This window comes from Branchiostoma lanceolatum, chromosome 1 (assembly GCF_035083965.1).
Source record: "Branchiostoma lanceolatum isolate klBraLanc5 chromosome 1, klBraLanc5.hap2, whole genome shotgun sequence".
In the NCBI taxonomy this organism is placed as follows: domain Eukaryota; kingdom Metazoa; phylum Chordata; class Leptocardii; order Amphioxiformes; family Branchiostomatidae; genus Branchiostoma; species Branchiostoma lanceolatum.
The window spans coordinates 9,500,273-9,523,500 of NC_089722.1; the positions used below are offsets into that span (position 1 = coordinate 9,500,273).

At 39.2% G+C, this 23,228-nt stretch overlaps 3 protein-coding genes and 1 long non-coding RNA gene across 4 annotated transcripts; all 4 read right to left on the reverse strand.

The window, feature by feature from the left end:
* Positions 1-411: 411 nt before the first annotated feature.
* Positions 412-17,919, reverse strand: LOC136428132 (uncharacterized). Its single transcript, XM_066417475.1, has 19 exons — positions 17,905-17,919; positions 17,473-17,664; positions 16,904-17,083; positions 16,373-16,525; positions 15,844-16,118; positions 15,363-15,498; positions 14,792-14,983; positions 14,174-14,371; positions 13,416-13,604; positions 12,377-12,966; positions 6,882-7,017; positions 6,295-6,513; positions 5,705-5,851; positions 5,107-5,295; positions 4,181-4,692; positions 3,537-3,708; positions 3,061-3,205; positions 2,560-2,698; positions 412-2,201 (listed from the first exon to the last, which is right to left on the reverse strand). The coding sequence occupies exons 1-19, from the start codon at positions 17,917-17,919 to the stop codon at positions 2,111-2,113; spliced, it is 3,870 nt and encodes a 1,289-aa protein (XP_066273572.1). The 3' UTR covers positions 412-2,110.
* Positions 8,331-12,317, reverse strand: LOC136432622 (ficolin-2-like). Its single transcript, XM_066424041.1, has 4 exons — positions 10,773-12,317; positions 10,544-10,639; positions 9,980-10,060; positions 8,331-9,559 (listed from the first exon to the last, which is right to left on the reverse strand). Exons 1-4 carry the CDS (start codon positions 10,921-10,923, stop codon positions 8,859-8,861), a joined length of 1,029 nt encoding a protein of 342 aa, XP_066280138.1. The 5' UTR covers positions 10,924-12,317; the 3' UTR covers positions 8,331-8,858.
* Positions 17,920-19,094: 1,175 nt separating the features above from the next.
* On the reverse strand, positions 19,095-20,397 carry LOC136427779 (uncharacterized). The gene is made up of 3 exons (XR_010754514.1): positions 20,208-20,397; positions 19,485-19,710; positions 19,095-19,232 (listed from the first exon to the last, which is right to left on the reverse strand). It is a non-coding gene; the product is annotated as an uncharacterized lncRNA (long non-coding RNA).
* Positions 20,398-20,429: 32 nt separating this feature from the next.
* LOC136428211 (uncharacterized) lies at positions 20,430-23,215 on the reverse strand. Its single transcript, XM_066417591.1, has 4 exons — positions 22,787-23,215; positions 21,683-21,874; positions 21,064-21,222; positions 20,430-20,441 (listed from the first exon to the last, which is right to left on the reverse strand). The coding sequence occupies exons 1-4, from the start codon at positions 23,183-23,185 to the stop codon at positions 20,430-20,432; spliced, it is 762 nt and encodes a 253-aa protein (XP_066273688.1). The 5' UTR covers positions 23,186-23,215.
* Positions 23,216-23,228: the final 13 nt, after the last annotated feature.

Consider the following 23,228-nt stretch of genomic DNA (forward strand, 5'->3'; position numbering starts at 1 on the left):
CAATCAGCATTTAATTCAATTGATACATTAAAATTTTATATATCACGGTATTATGTGCATGCGGATAAATATGTTGGTGTTCTCGTTCAGCCTATAGCTACATGTTGATTGGCCAGCGTAACATTGATTGACCAAATGAATGTGAAGCTAAAATGATGTTGAATTCAAGCTGCAGCATTTATTCTATTGACTGCTCTTAAACATCCAATGTTAAATCGTATTGGGAACATAAACGTTACAGTTGTGTCATATGCTTTTTTATCCGCTTGGTGACGCCCTTGGCACGCTGCGAAAACTTGGAATTGGCAGCAATTCGAAGATGGATTGCGGACATTGTTGGGCGTAGACAAAAAGGAAATATGCAATAAAGGAGCCCATTATACACAAGTTTATTCTATAGAAAAACACTCATTGGTAACATTATTTTATTGGAAAAATCATTGCACATCAAATACAGCAATCCTCTTTATAATGAGAAATAATCAGAAAAATGACTGCTATTTGCACACAATGTCAACATGTAGGTATAAAACGAATCTACTATATAGACATGCTGCTTAAAGTTATTCTTTTACTTCATGACAGAAGCATTAATCTGTTGTTGCTAGATAGGTACTCTGGAATCATATCTCTCCAAATCTCAAATAGAGGTAAAGCGATGGAATGTTAACAATAGTAGCATGTTCAACAATCATCTTTTTCCATATGTTATCAATGAAGTTGAGGACAACAATTCATACCAACTGGGCTACATGTAGTTTGTGGACATGTATAATAAACAATGGTGCCCTTAAGGTAACATCTATGGTAGGTTATTTTACATCCATCACAAAACATGAAAACCAGCAGACAAATGAAAATAGTTCATTTCAAAAGATAATCAAAGAACTGATCAAAGAAATCATTCTTTTCAACTGAAACTAAGAATTTTATACAAGTTGCTATTCAGAGAAAATCAGTCTAAGACCTGGCAAAAACATCAAGATAACAGGCCAAACTGGTAGTTTGAGAATAGACCCAGCTAATACTCAAACTAGTATAAGAATAACATTACGGTCCATAAAATATGTATTCTAATACAGCCGGAGGATCTACCACTTAGCACTAACTCCATCATTACCAGACCAAGTTCATTATTTTGTTGGTTCTAAATCAGCTCCATACATATATCAGATAATCTTGTTCTATGAAAAATATGACAGATGATATGTGTGTTATCAAACAATATGTACATTAAGTTTACAAATGAATTATGTACATGTATGGTTCACAGAAAATGCATGTAAAGAAAGAGACATAACATTACAGAGAATAATAATGATAAGTACTCGGTTATGTGTTCAGAGGTATATAGCTTTGAAAAAGCAATATTCTTGGATAGAAAAATAAAAATGTCATCACTAACTTGAAAACAAGTTTTTTTGTACTTCGTTATCTGGACAAACATAAATTAGCTCAACACTATATTATGTACAAATATACATGCTCTAATATCAGCCAATGACTTTAAAATCAATCTTATACAAGAAAAACTCAACACAAGAGTAATTTGTAGATTATTCTTAAAAACACTACCGGAGAAGCACTGAATTAAGTGTGCCAAAAGCATATGCATATTGTTGCAGTTTATGTGACCCTTGACAATTGCCCGAAATTTTCTAAGTACGTATTTTTACTAACATTTAGCTTTTCTTTCTTGACTACTCTGATTGATTCCTAGCAAAATAGCACGGAAATGTTCCTGATTTTCAGGATGATTGTACATATTATTTCCTTAAAAACATGGCAATATTCGTTACCTATATTAATCTTATATTACAATTTTGTCTCTTTCTCACACCTCTAACATTATTCTAAAGGCTACTCCTGATCATGTTCCCTGATAAATATAGGCACATAACTTATCATCATTTAGTGACATTTTCTGGACAACAAGGCTATTACACATTTACACACTCAAGGCAGGCAACTATGTGATTCTTTTGTTTTTACACTTTGGTACATTCTGTAACTTGAAAAACAGCAGCACAAGCTTTCACAATTTCACAGCCATTGAGTTGTAAAACACATTATGAAAATTGCAACAATACTGAGAAGATTGACAGCTGGGTTACTCCACCTGGTTGGTGAGGAGAGGAGCTGTGGTGCTGCTGTCCACCTCGTCTATGTCACCGTCCAGCTCGATCTCATCTGTCAGGAAGCTGGAGGGAAAGGGATAAATGAGCATCAGTTTTAGGATCAGACACATAATGTAGAAAATGTAGATACTTGGATTTCAATAATCATAGGATGTGATTTTTTTTTGCAACAAATTTAAATTTGTCTGATATGTTTTCCATTACTTTTAGAGTAAGCACTGTCCTACCAAGGAGGTTAACCTCCTTGGTCCTACAAATCTCTACTAACTAAAAATACTCAACTAAGGAACTGGTGTCGACAAAGATGATGTAAATCTTTAAGAAATGTAAAACATATAGAAACAGCAACGAGCTTCTAAAGTTGACATACAAGTAGTAAAAGAAGTGACCACAGTAATCATGGAAAATAGATTTTTCTTACTCTAGTCTGAGGAAGCCGTCGACTCTGTCATTATGCCTTTTCTTGTAGTACCAGAGTAGAGGGCCTGCCACCAGGGCAATGATCAGGAGACAACCGATCACTATGGCAATGATCTTACCAGGCCCCATGCCTGCTCCACCTGTAATATGAAATATGATATCATGATGTGTGATAAATACTCCAAAATACCAAAATCTTCCACATTCATGGTCAGGTGAAAGTCACAGATGCACAGAAGGATGAATGGAATGTAAGTTTTTACAACATTGGAAAGAAGAAAAAATGGTTTTTGGACAGGCTAATATGAAATGTTTGAAGCTCCTGGACACCCGACATATAAAAATCTCAGATCTGTCTAAAGAAATTCAACTTATCTTTCTAAGTCCGATGTTCCTTAAGCTACAAAAATGTTCACATTCAATCAAACACATCTACTTGAATTGTTTCCATAAAAATTATCCAAAGTTGCAAGTGAAATGTCCCTGCAGTACTGCTACACACCAGTAGGAGGTTCAGGAGTGACCCCTAGTGTTGTTCCCTCTGCATCTGTCCCCTTCCCTGACAGCTGACTACACTTGGCATCCGGTCTCCTCAGTGTCTCCCTCTGATCTTGACTCAGTTCTGTTCTCCTGCACTGTGAATGGACCTGTGTGATTTGACATAGAAAGTTTGATTAAGTATGGAGCTCTCCTTACCAAAACATTACACAATTTCATCTGGCTACATTTTTTTTTCAATTTCAAAGTCCAAGCGAGGGATCCTTTTGGTAAAGGCCAGTATACTGATAAATCTACGTAAGGGTAAATCTACAAATGTTACTGGGCTAAGGTCAAGGATTAGTATACAATACTGGACACGTTAAAATAATGGCATGGTCCATCCATGCCAAAGATGTAATCTACATTGTATAGGGGGCACATTTTTTGCAGTTTCTTCAGCAACCAATTGGGCCAAACCTAAATACATAATTCAATTACCTGTATTCTATCTTGTAGCTCATGAACATTACCCTCAGAACACAGAAACCCCACTGTGCGGCTCCCATGGGTGGCTGGTAGGCAGGTGGCCATGACTGGTTCACTGCCCGGTGAAGTGAGGAAGTCATGTGATTGGTTGAACCAGACAGGGTCTCTGATATTCTCGATGTTCCTGTGAGGGAAAAGCATAGTAGATTGTTGTATCATGACATGACATGACATGACATGGTTTGATGTAATGACAACTAATTTCATTTCCACAAGCAATGTGTTCAACCTATTTTATAATGTAAACTCAACTGTAGATGCAAAAAGTAGGCAGCAAAGCAAGAGAGATAATTTGTTGCCTTGGGAACAGATCAGGACTGTGATGGAAGGGCTTTGTGCAACATTCTTCAGGATGACAGTTTGCAAAAATACATTCGTCCATTGTACATTTTATTGCTGTTATTACATTGTAAGTTACATTTCCTTGCGCAATTTTACCTATGTTGAGCCCAGGTTTTCATTGTCACACAATAGTCCCCAAGAATTCCACCTGCACGTACATTCAAAGCTGATAAATTTCTATTGCATCATCATTTTATAGAAATGTTGTAGTTGTTGGACAGGGCTACCATTGAAATGAAGAAAAAAAGACAAACCTTGGAAAAAACTCCAGATAGTTTCCTGCTGGTACAGCTGCACTTTCCCATGATCCTCCATGTTGACAGGATATCTCCATGGCAACAGTCCTAGAGGAATCCTGATTGGCCAGACCACCAAAGGTCTTCACAAACACAGTTGCATTGACATTAACAGCAGCAACATGGGTTCCAGTCAAGGCACTGTCACTGAGAAGAAACAACACTCCATTGCAAACATCTGTAGAGGCTTCAAAAAGCAAAGCTGCCTTGTGCTGAAGATTGACAACATCAGAATCTTGTGTAGAGATATCTTGTAGATAACTTCTTATCCTATCCTTGGCATCTTCTGTGGCATGAGAAGTTTTACTAAAGACAGTCCCTTGACTGGTGACTACATTGACATGGTCCCACTGTGAGAGTGTGTTGGTGAGATCCATGGCTGTTTGGAGCATCTGTGCTTTTGTGTCTGCTCTAGTGTTGTGGAGGATGATCACCATTGTCTTGGGGTACAGGAAGGCACCAACATTGTTCTACAAGGTAAGAAAAAAAGAAAAATTACTCAGATAGAGTATTGACTTTCTAACACCAATATAATTGTAAATACAGCAAAGAACGCATCAACAGGTAAATCAGACTATAATTTATAAAGATCTCTAACAGTACAGAGTGTTGTTTTTATGTAAGAGTCAGGAAAAGGGATGGTGTTCTGATAGTGAAGGATATATACTTTGTGATATGGGTTACACTACAATTAAGCTCCAAAACAGAATGGATATTAAAACAAAAGTTTGCATCATTTGATTTATTCAACAAAGCAATATGCTGCCACTATGTAGCCATTACTGTATATTGCAACTTCTGATAACCTTATTAAAGACTCAGTCTACATGTTTGTATGTATAAAGCACACAGCAGCATAGAGAAGGTTATTATCAAATCCTTACCTGAATTTCAGCCAACACAGTCTCCAGTATGTGGTGTCTGCCTGTGTCTGTGCACTGTTCCCCAGACATGGCTACTCCCGGGTACACCCTGATGTGACTGGTCAACTCTGATGGGTTCGACACAAAGTACTGGTGCAGGATGGGAAGGGAACGGGAGGCTTGACCGCTGTCAAGGGTCGTTCTCCAATTCTGTGTGCAAGGGAACAATAAACATGGAGTTTGCCAATTTCAAATAATGACACATTCATTGTATGCCATCACACAATTTTTTATACAATCATAGAATTTTCAAGCTGGCTGTGACAGAGCCAACTGGCAACAAAGATCTAAGACTGTTCTGTAACAAGATGACTGGATTTTGTACAACATATGCACAACTATCCCAGGAATGCCCCCAAGTTGCAATCTTTTGATGATTATATGACGAATATGGCCGGGAGCTAATCAGAAGTATTTGACCTACTATACATTAGTGATGCAAATTTACCATTCACAGAACCTGCATGTATTACAGAAATTTTACTAGGATAACAGGTGTTTCCATGTATTGTGATTTTCATGTACTCCTGTACTAAGGAGGTCATTGGGGAGACCATACCTGTATAAGAGTGGCTGAGACACACAGTGCCTTGTAGAGTGGAGATCCAGGAGACATATTTGCAGTCCTTTTGCGGTCATCCGTGGCAAGGATCAAGGTAGAGTTGGTCCTCTGTGTGGCAGTGATGTCACAGCTGTCTGTGGCAGCCTGAGGAGGAAAGGTAAGGCCCAAATCATTAATTGATTGCCAACTGCGCTTTAACTCATGAAACATTGTGTAGATTCAAAAAAATAAACTAGAGATTTTCTAGTTTCGAAAGAGTACACGGTCATACATAGAGAAATTCTAAGAATATTTCTCTACAGGAAAACTCAAGCAATACTATATACAGTCTGGATGCCATTAACCTATCGCGCTAAACGATTACCTTTTTGGCTGGGGGAGGCTTAATGTTTGGTATAGAGTTGGCACTCTATCTCTAGGTTCTATTACGTGATAGATAATTAGAGGTCGTGTGCCAACTGTGGAAGCGGGGCCATATGACCTCCCCAGCTGAAGGGGTTATTATCTAGTGCTGTGGGTCTGTCATCCCAAATGAGCAATACCAATACTAATACTCTAGATAGTTAGTACACAAAATTGCGCTCTACCAGATCAGCTATTACATGACAAGCCTGTCCATCCAGTACAAAAGTCTGCAGCGCTGTGACCACGCCCCTCCTCAGTGAGTCCTCCATCCCCTGGACCGTTCCTGCGACCTGGTGACCTCTGCACTTTGCCTCAGGCTTCCTGATCTTCTCTATCTGAACCTCTGTCAGCTGGCTGGCTGGACATCTTCTCTGGGACAGGGACTGCATAGCATTGAACACCTAGAAGAGTGAAGACAATATCAAAGTTTTCTTGTATTTTGCAGTATGAATCCCACCTCTAAAACAAAAAGTTCACTCCATCCGTCGAACAAATCAGAACTTCAGGACATCAAAATAGATAAAAATGTACAAAAGCTTGAAACGACAGATTTAAGGACAGAAATTAACAACATGACCTCCCAAACAGTGAGTGGGTCGCCAAAAAATTGAAAGCTGGAGACAGCCCCTGAACATTAACCTTTAAGTAGCAGTGGAGGCCTTTGAAAGGTGGGAAAAGAGGTGCACTGGGTAGAAACAGGCACAAAACATGCTTCTGATTGAATTCATAAAGACTGGATTGATAAGAAGACTATAATTCTGTACTGTACCTCTTCACCATCGTTAGGGAAGCTGAGTATCCTCTGTTTGGTCAGGTCCAGACATGTGACCCCCAGCAGAGTCAGGAACTCACTCTGTATGTCATACACTGGCAGGCACCCCGACACAATCTCACCCAGGCCATATCTACAGGAGGGAACACATACATGCACATGTAGTTAAAGCCTTTCCCACTCCAACACGTAACCATACCTACAGGAGGGAACACATTATAATTACAGCTTATACTTGAACCACTACAACCTGTAACCATACCTACAGGAGGGAACACATAGTTTTTGCTTTAACCACTACAACCTGTAACCATACCTACAGGAGGGAACACATATATTTTATACTTTTACCACTCCAACACTACTACTACCCTGATTATTAGTGACTTTCAAGCCTTCCTACCTTTAATATTACAACAATATCATACTCCATGCAAAGCAAAGAAATTCTTTCATTATTATCTTCGCCGAGTACTTGTACTCGGAGAAGATTATGTTTTCGGTTGAAAAATCTGTTGCGTGGGTCTGAATGTATGTCAGGAGCATAACTCAAGAAAGCTTCAATGAATCTTTATGATTTTCGGTAGGTGTGTAGTGGTTGTGCAAAGGAAGGTCAAGTTCGAAAATGGTTCACCTTGCGTTTTTCAACATTACTGCAGCGGACTTTTAATTTTTGTGTGTTTGTATGTAGGCAAAAAGAGTGACGGAAACGTTGATGGATCTTCATGATTTTTTGCAGGTGTGTAGATGTTGTGAAAACGGAGGTCAAGTTCAAAAATGGTTTCCCTTGTATTTTCCGTCCGTACTGCAGCAGGCTTTGTGTGGATGTGTATTTGTATGTCGCCAGCATAAGCTGTTGATGGATCTGTATGATATCTAGTGGATGGGTAGGGTTACAGAAAGGAAGGTTAAGTTTGATAATGGGCCTTCTAGCGGGCACCTAAGGTACTGCAACAGAGCTTCAAAATATTCATATTTTTCTGAAAGTGCTATGGTCATGATTTTTGTGTGGTACACATATACTAGTCCTGTACCACCAAATGATTTTTAACCCCTTCTAGACTGGACTCATTTGCCCCATCATAACTTCCAAATGGTATTATGATCAAATTTGCAGGGGGTGATAAGCACGTAAATATCAATCACTCTCCATGATAAGCCTTGATTATTTGGCGTTGATAATGTGTTCGTGGAACTCTAGTTTTGCAATTACAATCTATTCAATATCACATTTTCATTTATCAAATAACTTACAGTTTTTGTCACTGCATCATACACACAATGTGCATGTATATTAAGTACCTGTCAAATGATTGTGTTCGCAGATCAAGTTAGGAAGGTATGTAAGATTTAAATGATTAAACTAACAATTTGCAAACAGACTCCAATTCCACATGTAATGTATTGCAGTCATATCGTTACCATGTAAAAAAAGAGAATTAACAATTTGAACTTCAATTCCTGTTTATTGATCACATAAAATCTATATATAGTATGACACAAAAAAGAGCTGTGAATCAAGAAACACATTTTCAGTTCTTAAAAATGTGTAGTTTTGAATTCCACATCAAAAAAGTATCTTTAACCCTTAATTATATCTTCAACTTCAAGAACAATGCTTATGTCCATTACAGAATCAGTCACATGTACATACAGAGTTGAAATCATAAGATTTCTAAATGAATCCAATTACATAAACACTGATAAGTCTAGGGTATACATTGGTGACATACTGGTAATTCACTTAACTTTACTTGATGACATTGAACATTTGTCTAAAAGAATCCAATTATTTGAAATAGAATCTAAACACTAAAATAAGCTGCAAAATACGCTACGACTAGACTTGTGTGATCAAATCCATGCTTGCAAGTTCAAGCACAACTACAGGTAGTGTGTAACAATTACAAATATGTCAAAAAGCGTCAGTAAAGAAAACCATTTCTCTGACTTAACTATTGAGACAGGTTCTTTCTAAGCAACTGGAGCAATCTTCATCTCCATGTATTTGATAGGACAAGCATTTAAGAAAAAGGGTCCACTTGTTTGCACTCTGTAAGATTTTTCAAACCAGAATATCCCAGTTTTTAGGGTCTTTGGGTTGGGACACGTTTTGGCATCAAAATAAGCCCCATTAAGGTTGGCTGTCACACACTTGCTGTACCACCATCCCCCCTTGTACTCTCGGGCACAGTGTCTACGATCTGATCTATCATTGTCCCTGTCAAGGGTGCTGAAGGCACAGTTGTTGTGAATGTCCATGGCATCCTTTACGTTGCCAATTCCGCTGAATGATCCAAGGCGAAGTTTATAGTTTTCTTTCTCCCCTTCGATGAGAAATGAGTCGTAGTTGGCAAACTTCTTCTCCCCTCCTGCTCCCACCATGTGTATCTGTAGGGTGTACTTCTTCTGATGAGTCAGTAGGTGGATGTGACGGTTTCCCAGCCAGACGTTGCCGCAAGGATGACCAAAGCCAAACTCGTATGCATTCCAGTTGCAGACGAAGGAGACCGTATTGTCTTGCCGCCGCTGGATGACAGTCCAACCACGGCCTCCCTCCATGCGGCAGAACACCAGGAGGGGACGTGATCGTACTGAACCGTAGGACCGCGGCCTGATGGTATATACCCCACTTATTGCCGTTCCCTTTGACTTCTGAAGAATATCTGCACAGTCTGACAAAAAGATGTCATAAATATCTATGTCAATGTGAATGATAATACAACATGTACATGTAACACACTTTATGTGATTACATCCAAAAGCACACTAATGACAGCTGACTTCCTGTCATGAACTAAACAAGCTTCATATTAATTAACTACTTCGTTTGGAAAATTACCAGTCTTTAGAGTGATTCACAATTTGCGTGATAAATCTATAAAAAAAATATCCTCAAAACATATACCAAAAGCCATCATGGATTCAAATAGATTTTATTTCTATCAATTACTACTTAACAAACATGTTTATTGAAATGTTTCTGAAAATGTTCACCGAAAATGGAAATGTTCTGGCCTGTAAAAATTACTAGTACATGAAATAATGGCCATACAGTGAGTGGGTTTTGACAATTTGTTTAGTCCACAACTTACCAAGACCTTCTGGTGTCCCTGGCTTTAAGCCACTCAGAAAGAGATGTGGGGTGTATGTTTGGTTTCTTGGTATGCCCTCGACTGTGGGAGAAACAAACAGAACACATGTATAAAAACAGACGGATATATACATGTTTACATTCTATGAAAGTTTTCATAATTGTTACATGCAATTCAGTTACTGACTGCAATGTGAAAATGTTTGTATAATCATTACCTATAAAGCCAACAAAACAACTAACTACTATCGACAATGCTAACTAAACTAGCTGGTCTTTTTTGGCATGAAGAAGTTGCTACAAGTACAGAAAGAAGTATTTTGTAAATCAAAGCATTTCTATTATCAAATAAATTTAAAATAGTTTTAAATTACATTGTAGTATAAAGCCTTTGGGTAATGTGCTTGTGTGTACATCATCATCCATCCAATTCAGATCAAAACATAAAAACCACACTATGTAGCCCCGAGCTTCAAATAAATTAGGGTGGCATAAAGACACAAAACTCTGCTTTGCTATCATTTATCTCACCATAGAAAACATAACTATCTGAGTATCTCCCTACCTTCAAACAGGGATTCTCTTTCACATCTGTCCTCCATCTGACCATATCTCTTCTTTGTACTTTCTGTAGAAATCATCTCTGGTCTGGCCAGAGGTTCTGAAAGTAAATGCAGATTTTGCTAAACAGACAGAAATTCCATTAAAAGACAAAAAAAATATGAAATAAAGAAGCATCCATCTTGATATCTATCCCTGCTTAACATGAACAGATGTAAGGGGGCTCCTCTCACCTTTTCCAACCTTGGTTTCCTTCTGTGTTATTTCCTGCTGTATCTTTCTGCTTGGAGGATGCATATTGGTGACAGTTTCCATGGTGGCACCCTGACCCTTGATACCTGTAGCATTTTGTATCCAGGAAAGTTTATCTCCTGCTTCCCTCATGTACGGCACTAAATCTTCATACTGGAGTAGAGGACTGTCGGTATCATACCAGGCAGCACCATTAATGTAACGCTGGCCAGAACTGAATTCAAAACTCCAGCCTCTGGATGAAAGAAAAAAAGTAAAATTACAACTATACAATTTTTTCTAAAAACACAAACATGCTACAAGTACCAAAATATGTGTATAATTCAACCCTTTGATGGTACATGTACTACAAAAAGGTCTGGTCCAAATGTCTTTTTAATCACAATAAATCTATGCATTAGCACATAACATGAAAAATACATTTTTTCTGTGACAGTGTGACTGAAAACAGGCTTGTATTTCTTAACAACACAAAAAGCATCTAGCATACACACAAGGATACACACACAATCATACACACCCAAAATCGGCATCCCATAAGATATGATGTAAGACGCCTAAATTCATGTACTAATGTTACATTATACACCAGTACATGCATGAACGTTATACTTACAGCCATGCATGAAAATTACTATTCACACATCAAAGTAACAGGTTTTGTTTAATTTTCTTATGCTCTTGTATGTTTTCACTCTAAGAAACATCTAAGTCTGTCACATGCAAGCAATTAAGACAATTCAAGTTCAAATATTTAACTAATTCAAACAAAGTTTAACATAAAAATCATGTCAACATTCATTCAGTACACATATATTGAAGATATAACCTACCTCTTAGTGGCTGCCACAGAAGATCCACCAGAGTCATGACATTCTGTGTTCCTTATGGTTCCAAACATGGCAAATAAAACGCAAAAAGCGAGCAGGGAACGACGACACTGTGCTCCTGCCATGTTTTCACCAACCAGTGCTCTGGCTTTTCCTTCTATACGTAAGTTGTTTGTGCTCTACTGATGAAATTATTGTATGACCTTTAAAATTCAGATTTCCCAGACTAGTCTTATTATAATTTATTATTAAAGATAAGCAATTTCGTCTGCAACCAATGCATATTGTGATACACACACTCATGGCGATTAACGATGGCGATTGTGAAACATTAAAATGATAAGCAGAAAAAAAGCAATTTCATTTTGAATTTGCGTTAACGTTTGTTCACAGCTTGGGTTGAGTTTCATGCTTCTGATTATAGTTATCAAAGACATGGTGCCTGCTCACACATCAAAAAGGATGTCTTGAGATTTGGTTATTTCATTCAACAACATGTATTACATGACAAACACAGTGAAATAATGTCAAACTATTGACTGCTGAATAGTACCAGTGACTTGCTGTTTTCCAACAACCTATTGAAAAAACTTTGAGTCTGATGTTGCAAAAAAAAGAAAGAATTTCTGCCTAAGCTAGGTAAGTGATATCAAGGAAGGTTATGCTAATTAAACTATAATTTTATACATAGTAATTTACATTGTTACAGTAGTAGTTGCCAGACAACGTAAGGGAGACATTTACAACTATCTTACCTGTCTTCATAGGGCTCTGTCCAGATCACATTGTTGGTCTTTTCATTCATACTGAAGTAGTTGTAGTAATCAGCAATCTTGGCCCACACATCCTCCACAGACGCTACATGAGTCCACGTCCCCATGTTCTCACAGGACGCTCTCTTCCCATTGGTCTGGTCCGCCCACGGTCCGACGGTGTACGTGAAGATGCAGAATGCCTTTCCCCTCAGATGCTCTAACACACTCGGCATTATGACATAGTCGGTAATCAAAACAACTGCTGTGACGCAGTGAGTGGTGTTGCTGGACTGCAGCGCACGATCGACAATACCCTGTATGCTGACAAAACTATGCGTGAGATCCGAGTCCCCCACCACCTCTGTTTGGTTCACAAACTGAATCATGGACGTTCGGACGTCCCCGTAAGCTCTCAGCATCCCTGGAAGGAGCTGCTGCCCTGATGTTGTGAGGATGTTGGCAAAGTCGAAGCGAGTCAGTGTTGCGATGAGGGCGCTGGCTGTTGTCTTCAGGAGGGAGAGGTTCTCAGTGTAGTGAGGATCCAAGACGATGATGACGTCTTTGGGACTGCTAGCTGCACTGGAGAACCACTGTAACAACACAAGGTGAGGAAATTAAGAAAGCACCTCATACCTTCGTAGAATATTTTGAGTTTTGTGGATAACTTGTTTTATTAATTATTGTGAATTTCCTGCTAATTCTGCCAATGAATTTTCCTGCCATCCTGTCCGACCAACTTTGGACCTGGGCCAAGTCAACCTTCTCATCCTGTCAGTCTCTTGTTACATTCTCTTCCATCTCACATCTTGTCACTCTACAGCAGTCAAACAAGTATGAACACAAACCAAGACAAAGAAACTAACAAACAGACCCAAAACACTGAAGTAAGTCAAAATCTTTTCATTGTGCAATATGTAGCTCTAATGATGATACTATTAAATACTTAGACAAAATTCATGTATAGGCTGAGAAAATACTATAATTGAATTTGACACTTCGCTGAGATAAATAGGAATAATTAACAAGCAATACTACCCACAGTTCTGATTGGCAGGTCGGACATCTTGTTGGAGCACTGTTCCTGGGTCTCCTTCAGCGCAGGGAAGATTCGAAGGAACCTGGAGGTCTGGTCTCCGTAGAACTGCCAGGCGATGTACTGACTCTGCTGTAGTGTCACCTCCCAGGTACTGTCCATACCCAGACTGGCACACAGGGACTGGTACAAGGTCTGGGGAACACAGTTTAAGATTGAGGTTCTCCTTCCTGCCCAACAAGAATGATGGCACCATAAAACCCTGCTGGATTACACTCAATGATTGAACACCTAGCTCAGTCATGCTTCTTCTACAATTTTTTTATTTCACTCCATACCACAGGTATGTATTGAAGTATATTGTTCTCTGATGTTACTTCTCCTGTCACATTTTTAGATCGATTCATCCGAGTCATTTTGGGGCCAAATGACCTAAAATTTGGCATGGAGGGACATTGGGCAAATACCCCAAAAGATACAATGTATTTTTCCTTCATTTTCTTTAGAATTGTTGTATTGAGTGCTTTTGCAATTTTGAGACCAAACATAGATAATTGTATATTTTAGGCTGCTGTACCCTGGTATTAAAAAACAAACAAACTGAAATTTGGTATACACACTGTAAAGTTTGTATGTCTCCCTTGAATGACTACTGTACTACATAATTGTTTCAACTGTGAATCTAAAACACAGTGCAACCTCCCTTTCCCTCCTATAATTGCAAAACAAAAGCACCATGAAAATGAATGAATTCATAGCAGCACCTGGTTATCTATGAAATCCTGGAGCCTTGTCTCCTCCCCCACTGTGACATCCACACTATAGGGCAGGTGGAAGGCAGGAGACATCCTGGACACCTCCCTCTGGAACTGCAGTACTGCCTGGAAACTCTGGGGTAGCTTCTTACAGGTGTCAAAGAACTCACCTGTGAAGGGGCAGACACCTGGGGTCTGCTGGGCCACCTGTGGGGGAAATGAAACACTTACAGGTATCATCCCATTTCCAATGAAGGTCCAAGATTTCATAAAAGCTTGGCAATTTCATGGTTCTCAACTACTGTATTTTCAGCATCTTTTCAGTGTCATTGTACATTTGATACATGTGGCATAAGTGCCCACCTGGTAATTGTGGCCACTTTTTGGTGGTCCCTTAGATTACTTTTCTCATAGACCCAACCACTAGAATCCCTATCTATAGAATAATGGCCAACTGCCTACTGTGACCGTTATCTTCAAATCCCTTCAGTGGTCATTATAGACAGGTTTGTACTAAATGAATTGTATAACTTCAAGACGACTTCTGTGCAGGCATTTTTGATTAACAACACAGAATTTCCCCATTAACCAGAAACCTGTGATCATCATGTATTTCAGTACACTGACCACATATCCGATCTCGAACTCCTCAGCAGCCTGCCTGACAGCCTGCTCTGCCAGACCCCTCAGGTCCGTGGCTGTCAGACTGATCCTGGCAGGACACTTGGCTTCTGCGCTCCGCAGTTTCTGCACATCCTCCTCATCAAATGGAGTAGTCGGACACTGCTTGGTTGAGGAAGATGTAAGCTCTGCAAACATCTATGGAAAAGACATCTAATTTCAAATTGATACATTTTTTGTTTACAAATTTGAAGGATCATAGTGAAAGAGTGCAAATCATTATAAACTACTAAGTATCATAAGTATTATACCTTAAATAAGAAACTACCGGGTATCATCACAAGGCATCATTTTGTGAGCAGTACATTAACTTTATACACATATAATTATAGTAAACTATCTGTTACTGTTATCAAATGAAGTGTAAAGGCAAAATAGTAGATTGTATCCTAGACTTGTCATTATTAAGATGTCAAAATATGATACATAAACATGCCCAGCTATTTGACCATCACCTATCAATTCCTATATTGGGGTTCAAGGCTTGCAAAGTTCATGCCTTTATTGGCTTCCTTACCATCTGCCCATCTGCGAGCCCCTGTAGGTCTATCTCATCCACATGTACACAGCTGAGTCCCAGCAGAGACAGGTACTCACTGGACACATTGTACACAGGCAGGCAGCCCGTGGTACCACGGATGTCTCCATCATACCTGAGCAGATTATACAGAATTTTACATAATAGGCACATATTTTTCGTCCATATAAAAAGTCCTTTGACATGCTTTTTTTCATTCCTGAAAAGACAAATTTTTGACAAGGAAATTTCTAAACTTCTAAAAGATCTTTAGACTTACATGTACATGTACACAGTACTATTTATATTAGTGACCACCTCAGCATTAGGACCATTAGGCAATCGTAATACCTTACTTATAGATTCTTTTTCCCATAGACCCATGTATTAAGAAGACTGTCTAAAGCGGCTACTGTTACCGTTTTCTTCAAGTTCCTTGAGTGGTCACTGTAGATAAGTTTAACTGTAAATGAAATCTTACTTAAAGTTGTATGCTTCACTCCAAAGAACATTCCCAACATGCTCTCCTGGGCTCAACATCCCATAATATTCCCTGATCTGATGCAGGTCCTCAATAGTCTTCACCATGGCCCATGATCCTTTGCTGTCACATGCCAGTTGCTTAGCAACAGGGTCGTCCGCAAGCTGTCCGAATGTGAAGGTGAAGACCCTGACCCCGAGATGTGGCGTGTTTTGCCGTGCTGTTTCGTGTAGGACAGTCAAGTCTAGATGGCGATTGGTCAGCAACAGCAACACCTGAAAATGTGAATACCTGTTCATTTGTGACTGTAAAAATGTTTAACCTTTGGGTATAACTATTAGGGATCTTGTCTTTTCAGATTGGTTGTATCTCAAGAAACTGAAATCTAAGCATATTTTTTTCAAATATCAAGCCTTTCAAAAGTCAAAACTTGCCCCTCAAAATATACTCAATGGTAGGAACCAGGAGAGATAAAAGACCGGCAAGCTAAAAATGAAGCAGTTCAAGCCTGCAGTAAGGTGGGACTCACTGGGAAACACTTGGTGTCCTCCTGTTGGTGTTTGTCTTTGAAGTGACTGAAGGCTGTTTTGATGGCTGAGATCAGATCCTGTGTGGTGCTGTGTGTTGCTGAACTGATGCTGTCCACAGTTTGAAGCCATGTCTGCCTGTTGGTCTCTGTTCCCTGCACAAATGACAAGTCATGAAATGACATTGAAAATTGATATTTGGCAGGGGACTACTGAACTAGATAGAGTAAGAGACCGTTTTGCACTTCCAAAGTTAATATATGCTGTACATGTATTAGTATAGCATCAATGAATATTTCAGGTTGTATAAAAATGAAGGAAAGAATGATGTCTGAATTTTGCAAACCCAGAATACGTAATGACAGAGATAGATAGCATGCAAACAGTGCTTGATATAAAATGCTCCAAGACATAGAGGCTTGTCAGATAATCAGACAAATGAGATATAAGTGTGCACAACAGATCACTAACAAATTCTACAAAAAAACTGTGATGAGAGCACAGGTTATAGACATCAACAATGACAACTAGACCTGTTGAAAACCATCACTCTGCAGCTGTTGCCTAGCAACCATCAGCTGTCCTGTGTCGTACTTGGAGACGGTGTTGACTGCAAGTTTGGCTGCAGCCTTCAGTATGTCCAGACTGTCATCTAGCACTGGGTCTACTATGATGGCCACATCTTTGGCAGGAGAGGTCATACCTGCATACCACTGTATACAACAAGCAAAGAGATATAACTTCGAGAGAACTAAAAAAAGGAATAGCAGGCATTTCATAATTTTTTTTTTTAAATTTCCTTTACAGATCCCTACCAGATGCAGAATTAACATCTTATTTCAGTACATTTTGAACTCGAGCATTATTTGGTTGCCAAATAGATAGATAATTTGTGAGAAATAATTGTGTGAATGGACAGAGAAATCCTGGTTTCAAGGCCTTGCTTTGGAGATATAAAAGGAGGAAATAGTTTAAGATTCTGTTTGCATTCTTATAATGAAGCATCAACAGAACTCCAGTTGTGTTCTTTACAACTGGCATTTATATTGTCAGGGCATTATCATCACACAGCTTTCAGCACCAAGGTTAATACCATTCTTACCGACTGGCTCCTTGGGTCAACGCCACTGCCCTCTTGACAGGACTCAGGAGGGTCATTGACACTTGGATATAGCCTGGTGTAGCCTGTTGGGCCATCAATGAAGAACTGCCACCTGGCACCACTGTTCTGCTGGAAGACTGAGACCCAGTCTATCTCAGCACTGCTGGATACACATAAGGAGTCTACGAGAGCCTGGGGATACAGCAAAATATTTTCCTTTTATCTAAAGAATTGCTTATTATAGATAACTTGCAATCATAAAACACTCAAGAGATATGTGCATATGGGTATTTTAAAATCACAGTTGAAAAAGAACAGGAAAACAAAACACAGGGTAGAAATAATGGATAATAAATCAAAATATCTATCACATGAATAAGTATAAAAAGAGAGCCTTCAGAGAGTTCTGAATTATCAGAAACATTTTAATACTGTATTGTCAAACATCCTGGCCCACAGTTTTAACTGCAACTTTGATTGAAAAATTTTCTCCCCCAAAATGTCTCATCAACAGGTTACGGGATATCGAACATGACATATGATTATCATAATCCTTAATAATGATTTCTGATAACAGGTAAGATCTACATCCTTGACCTACCTTGTACAGATCAGAGTCTGACATATTTGTGTAGAGTGTCCTGGCCTGGTCAGTCAGATGGATGTTACTGGTACTATTGGAGACTGGCTGGTGGTACTGCTGGTCAGGTACCATACCTGGTGTGGTGTTGGTACAGGAGTCGTACCGTGTGTTGATGAAGGGACACGTAGGAAGCAGCTTCACTACCTGGAACAGTAATTTTAGTGGTGAAGGTTAGTGTTATAAACAGAGCACAGGAACCAACACATGTGTTATCATTATAACCAGGTGGACCAAAGACAGCAAAACCCACAATTCTTACCAGTTGATGATATTTCATCACTAAGATAATTGTCAATGATGGATGATGTAACTACAAATCCATTTAACGCATTTCAACTTTCATTCTACAGAAGGAAGCTCTAGTATGGAAACACCGAACTAGGGTAAGGTTACACGATCAATTTTTCGTCATAATAGATTTATTGCATACTACCGGTAAAGACTCCCTGTATACAATAAATGTGATATCCACCTGAGCAGCTGTCTCCAGGGCTCCAGCTGTTGTCCTGACAGCTCGCTCTATGAACTCCCTCAGCTCTGCTCCTGTGGTCACGTCTAGACGGCTACACTTGGACTCCTCAGGACGCAGTTGTTCAAGTTCCTCCTTTGTGTACTTCTGAACTGGACACCTTGGAGCTACTGAAGCCTTAGTCTCTAAAACCTGTGATTTTAGAAAGATTTACGTCATTAGAATGTGGACCAGTCATAGCAAAATATAGATATAAAGTCTGTAACACAGAAGAATTATAACGACAAGAATTCATCTAGAGGTTTCTAGTCACATAAGTGTGAGAAAAAACAACTTGGTCAGAGAAAAATATTCTAAGAAAAATCAACATCCTCACTGACTTTTTCTAATTCTTCCACACAGAATACTCTTGTTGCTGGAAGATAACTGTTTTATTGAATACTGGTATATCTGGTGCATCATGCCAAAATCATGACATATTCTCAATCATAAGCAGTGAGATTTACATTAACATCAGTGGAACCAGCCTGCTGTAGTTTGTTCACAGATAAGTCAACACAGAGGACACCAAACAGACTCTGCAGGGGGTCGCTCATCGCCGGGTGGGGCACAGCACAGCAACATGACGACAGGTTTCCAGCTGACAGCCTGGAGAAGACACAAAGAAGAAACATTCCTATAAAAGATTCTGATAGCATGATTCATATTATCTGTTTGTCAAAATTAATCCTGTTAGGAAGCACTACACACCTATTCAGTTATTGTAGTTATCATTTTAGTTTTTGATATAATTCACAATCATTTTAGCACAACATGAAAACAATAACAGGGGGTGTCAATAAAAAAATAACTTAACTCAACTTTTTTCAGGAAAACATGTAAAGTTTCAAATATTCATACCTGTCAGGAACAATACTGGTCCATCTTGCTGCACTGTCATTCAGAGGATGATGCATCCCATAATATCTTGTCAGTCTGGTTACCATGGTGACATCATCAGTGATTGGCTCCCATGAACCATTGGTTGCACAGGCCAGGTGTTTGAGGATTCTGGGATTGATGCTGGGGTTGAAGCTGTAGGTGAAAATCTGGATGTCTTCTGATAGGCCCTTTAGGACACTTTGCACTGAAACAAAACCGTTAAAGAGTGTCCATGTAAAAAAAAGATTCTGCTGAAAAGTGAAAATAGAGTATCAAGCAAATATAGACCACTAAACCTTCTCCCTGCTGCCTAACACTGTAACTAATAAACAATTGGGTGCCTAATGGCTACTTCGGTGTGCTAAAGGTAAAAGATTAAATTGATACTCTTACAGTAAGACAGTTGAAATACTTCATTTGCCATGTAAGTTACTTTTTGATAACAAAATCTTGAAATGAATATCCAGGGCCCTGGGCACTATGGAAAGATGTATAAAGAGATTATCAAAAATGTCCATAGAGGCTTTTCATTGACGTCATGATGATTATTATTTGAATCCCCCAAGCGATCAAGTTGGTGAGTAATAGGATTATGGCTGCAGCATATTTGGTTTAAACAGACGTACACTGTAATCCAACATGGCACAAATAACGTCATATGAAAAGCCTATTACTGTCAATAAACATAAATCTGATGCTAACCTGTTTCCATGTTGACTGCATGATCTGTAAGATATAGGATTGCCTTTACACAGGCACTGCTATCCCGTAGGGCTGCCACCCCTACCTGTAGAGCTGACTTGGTATCTTCCTGGCTTAAAGCCTGAGGTATCATCTTATCCAATAAGTCTGACACAGGGAAGGGTAGAGTCACCTGCTGCAGATGTGAAAACTGTAGAGGAAAGTGGGAATAATATTATACGATTAACAGTCTAGCTACCAAAAGCAAAAAAAACAACATACATATTGTCATTTCCCATCAATGTTTCAGATAATACAAAGTAAAACGTGTTCTTCTGAATTGCAAAACCATTAGATTTGATGTTTCAATAGTAGAATGAGATTCCATGCCCATTAAACAGTATTTTGGACTCCTTGCAAATGTGCCAGACAGAAGCAATAGGCACTCTATAGACGTCACTGCATTTCCCCAGCTAATAGGCTGATGGAGGATAATGTATAGAGACTGGTTACCATAAACCCCCAGTGCCATGCATGCCAAAAACCGTTAGGACATCTTGTTTGCATGGGAAAATGCTGAATTAGTATTCAGGTCAAGCAGCGCACTGTGCCTGAGAAAACAGGTTCCTTCTGCTTAGAGTTGACTAGTAGGTTTTTCAGATATTGATTTTTAAGATGATGCGTTTTGTTGAGAAAAATACATAAACGTTTTGTTCTTCATTGTCTTATCAGTAGGTTTATGTGCCAGTTTAAAAAAAATGTTTATTCTGTCTATCAAGTGCAATTGCCCCCCCCCCCCAACTAAACACACCTGGACTTGGCAAAAGACATTCCTATATTAACAGAAGAAATTGATTATGATATCATTATGCCTCACTTGTAAGTTTCCATTAATGATGACTGCTACTTTGTCCCTCGGGCTCAGAGTCTGGATGAGAACTGACAATGCCTGTCTCATCAGGGACTGGTGGGTTACCATGGTGATGTCAACAACAATCGCTACATCCTTCTGAGGGGAAACCGTCTGCACATACGCCTAGGTAGAAAAACAACAGCAGGACTGTTCATCATTATATTTACTCCATCCTGTTATTGATTTCAAAACAGTATGATCATGGACTTCTTCCTCCATCATTTTCTGTTCAGCTGAAATGAACAATTCTGTTAAGTAGCATGACACAGGCATTAAAGATGGTTTCACTCTGATATACACTTTTCGTGTACTGTAACTCCATTTAATATTCCGGCCGGTTGGGGGAAACGGAGTAGTTCACAGCATTTAATTGTAAGGGTGGGAACAAAGTTCTTGCCACAGCAGGAAGAGTGATCAAATATTTGCGACAATCGAATTTTAATCAGCGTTTGAATAGCAACCATGAAAGTTGCTAAATCTACAGTATTTGCCTTTCTCTGCAACTATATGGTTGTCCAATAAGTCTACGCTTCAATAGTTACAGAGCCAAAAATGCAAACAAACAAAACAAAATAATGCCCACCTGGCTCAGTCTGGCATCTATACTTAAGTTCCTGGACTGGTCAGGATGCATGGTGACTCCAGGAAATATCCGGCTGAGACCGGTTCTGGTGTCCAGGTACCTGGTCCACCTGACACCGCCCTGTCCACCTGAGTACACATCCTCCCAGCTGGGCAGCAGGGTGCCAGTTATACACAGGGAATCCTGCAAAACCTACATGTGTGTGGGATTCAGATGTATGGCATCATACACATTGTCAATGGGGAACTGTATACACCAACTGACCAAGTATGTAATGTTTACTGAGTAAATGTGAAATCGCTGTATCCCAGCTGAATTGGTAAACTATCATAAATAGCAAATCCTCAACGGCCTGGGACGTGTGTGTGTGTGTGGGGGGGGGAGATTGATACTACCACTAGCAAAAAATATATTTTTCAACTTGACCAGATCTAGATCTTGTTCTGAATCTTGCTTTTTTTCCAAGGAAACAGCATTAATCTCAAGTTTTCCAGACACCTGATATATTAGACCAACTTTAAATAACTGTGAGAAACCTTGCGCAGCAGGATATTCATCATTCATGACAATTATAACATGTCACTTCCTGTCAAGTCTTAACAAAAGCATCTGTGTTACTTATTTGCCTAACATGTAGCACAATACATCATACATGAAGCAATAAACATGATCATATATATATATATATGAAGTAACTGGTTTAATGGTGACAATTTGCAAAGTCTTAATTACTATTATACTTAACAAGTTACTAACGAAGAGCTTTTTGAGTCATGAAACGTGAGCCTAAAGTTTCAGCTGTTGGAAGAATAAACGCAACATCGTAGTTTACATGCGCAACACGGTTACGCAATCGTTTATTTTGTCGCTGAGTAAACTCAGCTGTTTGTTCTTGTTACCGCAGATTGTTCGCCATGTTTGCTCTTCCCAGGAAACATTGTTCATGGCTGGTATTTAATCTCCAAATTACACAAAATTAAATCACTCAATTCACGTAAGGCCAAATCGATCGCGACAATGAACCAAACCGTTGTACGATGATGATTATGATGTTATCGTATTTGGCATACTGGAAACAAAGAATCAAGTTTGAACACGCCTTACCAGATCATCGATATTTGACAAACGCCGCGCCGTTTCCTGTTCCCAAGGCCGGATTTCCGCCGCGATCTGGTCCGAGTAGAACACAGAAGAAGCTCGCTCTGAGATCTGTCTCCCATAGTCCGCATTATCTCCCAGTCCGGGCAGAATCTCGCCCGATGCAAACGCATCATGAACCGGTTCTCTAGGCGAAAACGGGCACCTGCCAATATCAGTCCCGTTATAAACTTCAAAACTCTGCAGTCTATCGGCAAAATCTAGGCAAATCCTTGACGTTTTATCTTCTACGAAGTTTGTTGCTTCTTGAAAAGTGTTGATATCTGCACATGTTTCGCGGAAAATCGAAGAAATGAGAAGAAAGTAAAAAGAGACGTGGACAACCATTTGCACAAGTTCCGCCATGTTTTGAATTAGGAATGACGTCAATCTGGGATTCCCCTTATTT